This window comes from Polypterus senegalus, chromosome 3 (assembly GCF_016835505.1).
Source record: "Polypterus senegalus isolate Bchr_013 chromosome 3, ASM1683550v1, whole genome shotgun sequence".
In the NCBI taxonomy this organism is placed as follows: domain Eukaryota; kingdom Metazoa; phylum Chordata; class Cladistia; order Polypteriformes; family Polypteridae; genus Polypterus; species Polypterus senegalus.
The window spans coordinates 64470459-64479161 of NC_053156.1; the positions used below are offsets into that span (position 1 = coordinate 64470459).

The following is an 8703-nucleotide window of genomic DNA, read 5'->3' on the forward strand; positions in this document are numbered from 1 at the left end:
ATAGTACACACTGTTTTTAGTGTAGATTTTACAACCAAGATTGTTACCATAGGCTTGTCCAGCTTCATTATTAAAAGACAAACTGTTTAGAATTTAAAAGCCAAAAAAAAAAATAATTGTAGTATATGTAAACCGGAGTACCTGTTTTAGACTTGATAGAGGTGAGAATTTAAACATTTCAGTAGAGTCGCATTATCAAGTTCAAGACAAACGCGAAACTGCAGGGATGACAACAAGCAAAGACAGAAATTGATGATCACAAAGTAGCATTTGAATGCATCGTAATAAACCACAGCAGTGCATCAGCCATACTGTAAGTCATAATATTGGAAACCTGACATTTTAAAAACAGTACCTGACCTGAATTAAGCTGTTTGGAAGTCTAATTTTTCTCATTAGCTGAGCCCAATGACTGTTGGCATGCTGTTCCAACATCCTTTTTTTTTTTTTTTTTTTTTTCCCCCTTCTGAAGTTGTCTGCTTTTATTAATCATAACAGAGAAATAGCTTAATTATCATTCGGGGTCATTTTTGCTAAATCGCTTGTAATTCGACCTCTCCAAATTAGAATCATTGCTGTTATTGAACTATCTGGAGTATAAACACATGTTTGGTCTCTTTGTAAAGGTAACATTCTCTAGTTTCACCCTTAGTAGTCAGAATCACTGTAGGTGTGACTGATCAAAAGTTATGCACATTAGAACTCACAAAAAAAACAAATTTTTTTGTTCTCGCCTAAGTTTTTTTATGAAAATAAAAGAAAATAAAGCTGCAGTAGGTAGGTGGGGACAGAAACACACTATGTACCAACAGAATAACTTGTTGACTACTCAAATTTCATTATTTTGAAAAGAATACCTGTAAAAATGACATTTTTTACACCAGTTTTTATGTGGGCATGCCCAGGGGCTTTTTAGAGGGACCATTATCCACATTTTGGAACATATGGAAAAAGTGTAATAAATTTTGAATGCTTCAACCCACATATATCAATAAGGGCTCTACTGAAAGCTTACACCTAAAGGAATCTATATCTACACACAGTGTCACTCTATTAGTTATGGAAATTCATGTTCCATAATAAAAACAATAAAAAATACACATTTCTATGTAAAAATAGTCAATACAAGTTATGGGCCAAAAATATATTTATATTTTTTACTTTTTTTTTAATAAAATGCACACAAACTATATATATTTCTTTTACAAACTGTTACAACACAGCTCAGCGTTTTTCCATGTGCCACTTGATGGCAGCAATCACTAGCAAGCAGAAAGCACAAGGGCGGGCACGCCGCTCTCTCCCATTATACGCCCGTGTGCGGTTGAATACTTTGCAACGCTGCATGCATCTATTATTTAATCGAGCGCTTATTTACGCTTAAACTTCTACTTTTATTCATATTTAAACTGCGAAAAAACTTGGCGAAATCACAATAAACAACCACGCACCAACTCTGCAGACTGGCACAAATGCCACCTTCACGCAGCTCCAATCGCTTTGTTTACAAGTTAGTATGGCAAGTTACATATCAAAATGCTCGGCTGCTCATTGGCTGTAAGTTTTGAGTGTCAGTCACAGTGTCCAATCAAACTGGTAGATTCTACCAGAGTTCAGGGCTATACGTCACCCTGCAAGCTTTCTGTGACACTGGTTGGCTATACGAGGTGCCAGTCAACCCCAGACCCGTCGTAATTGGCCAACTTAGGTGTCTTTCGAAGCTAACACTTCCGTGTTTCATGCGGTAGCATGGTTATCGCCGACAGAAACAAATTACGTCTAATATGAGCAATATAAGTGAAAAAAAATTACTTGGGTGGTCTCAAGTTATGAAACGTTTTCTGGAGTTTTTGTCCCTTTGAGAATATATCGTGTGTTTTGGACCTAAATCGTTTTACTGGATTATATTCGCTGGAGCCTTACGGACACAATGGGATCAATACTGCTTGGAAATATTGATATTTGACTTGCAGGGGGTCTTCAAAGGTAGGCACAGTCAACTCTTAAAAGTATGTACTTCTCTGTAAAAAAGGCTTTAGTGTCAGTGCTGTGGTGGTTGTGTGTCAAAATGGTTTATATCATCGGAAAGACGAGACTTTGAAGTTTCATTTGATGGGTAGGGTGTCGAGATGCATGGCAGATGGGCATGCACACATTACTGTAACGTTTTTGAACCGCTGTTATGTCCCGGGACCGGTACGTGTGCGCGTTAAGAGGTTAACTGGTTTCAGAACTTTTCATACAAGTTGTACAGGGCTAGTAAGGGACATGTTATACACACATGGGACTCCACATATACCAAAAATTATTACAGCTCTGCAAAAATATTTCTTCTTTTCTAAGGATGCATAACATGATTTCTTTTGTTGCACACACAAACTGTACATTTTCATACCAGTAAGGCTCATTTGCATAAAAAGTGTGGCACCTAGTTGAATATGAGTGAAGTTTAGTGTTTTGAACATATTGTTTAGCATGTATATAGTTAACACTCAGTTTGTTGCTGTCTGTGTGCACATCAATCAACGGGAGTTGCTTTGCAGAAAGGTTTTACGTTAGAAAATAAGTTTTGCTTATGGTAGTTTCAGCATCATAATATCGATACAGGTTTAATTGATGGATGTATATGAACAAATGTTGGCCGAATATTGGTTGGGTGCTGTTTTAACACTTGTATAGTGGACCAAAGGTTCTTAATCTTCTGCAAAAACTGAAGTCTGTCTGCAAGTTCTTCTCTGCACCTGTGGCTGAAATGTGTGTCCAGTTTGGCAGTTTTGTTTGCCTGTTTAGGGCAGACACAGGAAAAATTAACCTCTAGCTACTGCATAATCAAGTTCTTCCACCTCACAAGTCAGGGTTTGAGGCAGCCCCCAAAAACTGACTTGTTCATTGCTGGAAAGTTTCTTTTCCATACAAAGTGACCATTAACGTTTCTTGCCTGGAATTAAAATTGCACGATATCCTTGGTGCAAGTTAAGCCAAGGCATTGATTTCAAAAGTTTTAACACTTTACCATTTTTTCCCCACCTTTTTAAATGTTAACAATACTGTGAAAATGCAAATAAGTAAATACAATGGGCTGTACAGAAGGGGAGAAAGGTTTTATGGTAACTACTGGATTTGTGCATTTTATCAGTTCATTTCGATCACTCTGTGTATCCGTACCTCTTTTTAACACACACTGGAGTGAAGAGCCCTCAGCCAGGAGCTGTTTTTGCAAAAGTGCAATCTCCTGAAATAGGTTTGTGCTGATTCTTTGGGAGTACATCTTGGTTGTGTCTGTCATTTTTCTAGACAAGTCTAACAGTGGCATGCCGGTAATATTACTTAACAAAAAGACTTGTTTTATGGAAAACTTTAATAAAGGCAAATCGCACTCTCATTAATAGACATTTGTTTAAAAAATAAATAATAATAAAATAAACAAATGAGTAATAACGTGGTTTGTTTTGGCTGACACCAGAAATGTTTTTGCATGTGTATTGGGAGATCAGTCTGCTCTTAATGAATGAGATCTTAGTTAGGATACAGTCGTGAGTTTTCTAATTTGTACCTTAAGGCTAATTTTATATTTCTGCATTGAGTGTTTGTCGTTTTATCTCAGATTATGATGTAGTGTGTTGTGCACCTCATTACAAATGTGACTATGCATCATATTAATGCGAACCCTATGCAACAACATTTATTTATATAGCACATTTTCATACAAATTATGCAGCTCAAAGTGCTTTACATGATGAATAGAAAAAAGACAAAATAAATAAATTGGAATAAGGGAACATTAACAAAAAAAAGTAAGGTCCGATGGCCAGGAAGGACAGGGGGGGAAAAAAAAAACTCCAGACAAACTGGAGAAAAATAAAATAATAAAATCTGCAGGGGTTCCAGGCCAGACCCTTTGCGTCTGATTGTCTGGTTTGGTAATTACATATTTCCTAAAATAACTAGGTTTGTTGGTTTGGAAGCAAGAAAAATGTATTAAAGTTGAAAACTGTAAGGGGCAAATTTTCCTGTAAGGAAGAAAATCTTTAGTAAGAGGAGTGGTGTTCCTGGAGGGCAAAAATGGCTTGTATTTTAATGGACTGTTCACTTTCCTTGAATACTAACAAAAAACTGGTAACTAAATTAAGCATGTGTCTGTGGTGCAATTCAGAAATATATTTTTCATGACACAGCCTACGTGAATAGCTACTGCGTTGGCTTGAAGCATGTTAAATTGGCCTCACAGCATTAGTTATCACTTATTTTGCACAACTCAGACATCATTATTATGAACATGGAGAGAAAGCTAATAAGCTTTTAGCGCAACAAATTCACAAGCAAGAAGTGCAACGCAATCTCGTAATTACTAACACTAATGGAGATAAAATCATCGAACACAAAAATATAATGTGCACTTTTAGAGACTACTATAAATCCCTATATACTACTGAGTTTAAAGAAGACAATATACAATCTAATGCATTTCTGGATAAATTACAGATACCACAAATTGACGCTATTAGTGTGGAGGAGCTCGATAAACCTCTGTCATTATCAGAATTACTGGATGCTATAAAGTCACCCAAGGTGGAAAAGCAGCAGGCCCTGATGGCTACCCTGCAGAGTTTTACAAGAAATTCTCCGCTCAGCTAGCTCCCTCCTATTAGCAACATTTACAGAAGCCAGAGATAACCAATCTCTTCCACAAACCTTTCGCCAAGCACTAATCACTGTCTTTCCAAAACAAAATAAGGACTTATTACAATGTGCATCATACAGACCAATTTCACTTCTGAATAACGACGTTAAAATACTCTCTAAAATCATAGCTAGAAGGATGGAGAAAGTGCTCCCCTCAATAATATCACAAGACCAAACTGGATTTATTAGGGGCCGACACTTATCTTCAAATCTTCGACGCCTGTTTAATGTAATATACTCACCAACTAAATCAAACACCCCAGAAATATTATTATCATTGGATGCAGAAAAGCATTCGACATGATTGAATGGAAATACCTTTTACTATTTTGGAGAAGTTTGGGTTTGGCCCAACATTTGTGCATGGATTAAATTACTGTATACTAACCCAGAAGCTTCAGTTTGCATCAATAACATTTGCTCAGACTACTTTAAACTAGAACGTGGCACAAGACAAGGATGCCCTTTGTCACCACTGCTGTTTGCAATTGCCATTGAACCACTGGCAATACATTGTCGAAATACTGATCAGATAAAGGGGATTAGCAGAGAAGGACTGGAACAGAAAATCTCATTATATGCAGATGACATGGTACTGTATATATCGGATCCAGAAAATTCTGTGCCTGCAGTCTTAGCAGCACTCACAGAATTTCAAAAGCTCTCTGGTCTCAGAATTAATCTGAATAAAAGTGTACTCTTTCCGTGAATTCGCAAGCATATAATATTAGATTAGACACCCTTCCTTTTATCATTGCAGAACAGTTTAAATACCTCGTAAACATCACAAGTAAACATAAAGCTCTTTATCAAAAAATTTCGTGCGTCTGTATGGAAAAAATTAAACAAGACTGTGCATAGATGGTCAACCCTTCATCTCACACTAGCTGGAAGAATTAACACTGTTAAGATGAATATTCTTCCTAAGCTCCTTTTTATTTCAAAACATACCAATATACATTAATAAATCGTTCTTTAAGCAATTAGATTCAACAATAACCTCATTTATTTGGAATTCTAAACATCCACGCATCAAAAGAGCGACCCTACAAAGACAAAAGGCAGAAGGCGGCATGGCTCTACCTAACTTCCAGTTTTATTACTGGGCGCAAATATACAGTCGATAAGAACCTGGACACAAATAGAAGAACATACACAGGCATGGACCGCAATAGAAGTAAAATCCTGCAGTACTTCTTTGTATTCCTTGCTTTGTGCTCCAATAAACACACGCTATCGGCAATACACTAATAACCCAATTGTGCTCCACTCACTTAGAATCTGGAACCAATGTAGAAAGCATTTTAAGACGGAGAAGCTTCTTTCTGTGGCACCCTGCAAAAGAACCACCTCTTTCAACCCTCACAAACATATGCAGTTTTAATATCTGGAAAAATTTGGAATTAACTTGCTTAGAGATCTTTATATAGACAACGCCTTTGCATCCTATGAACAATTACATTCCAAATTTAACATTCCAGCTACAAATTTCTTTCACTATCTTCAAATCAGGAACTTTGTTAAACAGAACCTTCCAGATTTTCCTCATCTTGCACCCTCATCCACTCTGGAAAAATTATTGCTCAATTTCAAGGAGTTAGCCTCCATCTCTACAATATATAAAATCCTTTTACAATCCCTTCCTTTCAAAGATCCAAGAGGACACTGGGAAAATGACCTCTCAATTAATATATCAGAAAAGGAGTGGAAAGTAGCAATGCAGAGAATTCACTCAAGCTCCATATGCAAAGCATACAATTATACAACTCAAAATTATATATCGAGCACATCTGTCTCACTAAAACTCTCCAAAATGTTTCCAGGGCATGATCCAACCTGCTAACGCTGCAACCAAGCCCCAGCCTCACTAGGTCACATGTTCTGGGCCTGCTCCAAATTAACATTATTCTGGACAAAAATTTTAATTACCTCTCAGACAGTCTTGGACTCACAATCCCTCCTAACCCATTAACAGCTGTGTTTGGGGTTCTTCCAGAGGGTCTTAAAGTGGAGAAAGACAAACAAACTGTGATTGCATTCACTACACTGTTGGCACGCAGACTTATTCTGATAAACTGGAAGAACCCAAACTCTCCTCTTTAAGTCAGTGGGAAACTGATGTGTTATATTATTTAAAATTGGAAAAATCAAATACTCAGTTAGAGGATCTGTGCAGACTTTTTCAAAACATGGCAGGATCTAATCAGTAATATTTTGAAATGATTTTATAAAGCACAGAGAATTTGTTGATTTAGGTATTTTTAAAAGCCTTAAATTTTACACGCTTGGCTTGCTCTCTCTCTCAAGGGTGGGGATCGATCTGTTCTTAGCATAATTTTTTTTTTTTTGTAAAACTTGATTGCTATGTATTGATTGTAATAAAATTAATAAATAAATATTTTGCACAACTCTTATTCAAGTACCAAACTCTTCAATGATTTTCTGCAGAAAGATGTAAAATTGCTTGTGGAACTCTACAAGACATCCAGAAGTGTAATTCAGTGTTTACTTAGGCTTTCCATGTACAATTTGTAAATGTTTCATGTGCTGTTTGGGGAAAGGGCAGATTTCTCACTAATCCTGCTTTCTGGATCAGATCCCCAGTTTCATTATGCATCAGAAACTGTGCAAAATAAAGAAAATTTAAACATGGGACACAGCTGATAATGAGTTCATAACTTGTAGTACGAAATCAAGATTTGTATATTTTGATAATTGTTTACCTTATGCCCATACTAATACTTTCTTTCACCAGATGAATGAAGTAGTTCTGGTAATTTTACACAACCAGAGGCTTAATTTGCTGCAAATGTACCGAGATTAAACAACCATGTAATACTGCAGAAACTGAATGGTCTACAGAAGCACAAGCCCATCTATATAAGACTGTGCTCGGTTAAGAATAACAACATTAAAAAAGTAATTGCCTTTCACATGTTTTCAATATTCCCAACAAAGATGTTATCAACCTTTGCTTATTCATGTGCTAACATTAATAAATACTACAACCAGTTTGTGAAGGGAAATGTGCTATTTAGTCAAAAAGCAAAAGTAGCCTAAAAGTTATGTCTTACAGCTTTAATATGTATATTTGAATTTCCCTAAAGGTATATTTTAAGCAGTCATAAGCTTTTCTTGTTCTGACATGTACATATTGGATTAGCAGAAGGCAGAATTAACCCTCACTTTCAACTAATTTTCTGACTTGATTTTTGTGGTTTAGGACACAGAGGCCTGCTGATGTGATTTTTGCCACACTCCGTGAAATGGTTCCCGACCGAGGTGTACGCAGCGTAAAATTTGGTGAGGCAGAGCAGAGGTGCATCTCTAAAGGCTTCACGCCAGCTCAGTTTGAAGCAGCCCTTGAGGAGTACGAGGAGCTCAATGTCTGGCAAGTTAATCAGGCTCGGACCCGCATCACCTTTGTTTAAGGTGCCATACTTTGTAACTGGACTGCACTTGATATACCTTGCTGTGCTTATACAGAGTTTCTACCTGTGTATGTATGTGAATAGAAAGCTGTACCGAGAGATATTTAAAATGTTTGACTACTTGGTTTATCTCCACCATTCTGTGCTTAGAATGTGTGGTTTTTGTATTCACTTTTAATTGCCAATTAAACCTGTTTTTACTGCTCTGTGTTGTGTTCTTTATTTCCAGCAGTGTGTGGACATTTTTATAATGCTTTTAAATAAGTTAATGCTATTGTCTCCAGATCAACGCAGTCACTAAGTGTATTTAATATAATCCAATTATATATGACAAAGAATTTGTTGGTAATGTTCCATTTAAGTACTGCGTTTAACGACAATGTATGTTTGAAAAAACAATATTTAAACAGTACAAACCGATGAAATTGACCAAGAAATAACTAGCAAGCCTTTGTCTAGCAAAGGAATGCCCCCCTAAGACCTCTGGTCTTATGGCATACACAGTACTTGCTTTGCACAACTGTAAAAAATAAAATACATGCAGCTGTATAACTTTTTACACTTTTTTTTTAAAAAGGTTTATGATGGG

General features: G+C 36.5%; 1 protein-coding gene across 1 annotated transcript in view; it reads left to right on the top strand.

Moving 5' to 3' along the window:
• Nucleotides 1–8320, top strand: part of mcm7 (minichromosome maintenance complex component 7) — a 29065-nt gene extending 20745 nt beyond the window's left edge. The window contains exon 15 of the mRNA XM_039747374.1: nucleotides 7907–8320. Within this exon, the coding sequence (XP_039603308.1) occupies nucleotides 7907–8114 (208 nt within the window). The 3' untranslated portion in view covers nucleotides 8115–8320. The remainder of the gene's footprint in view (nucleotides 1–7906) is intronic.
• Nucleotides 8321–8703: the final 383 nt, after the last annotated feature.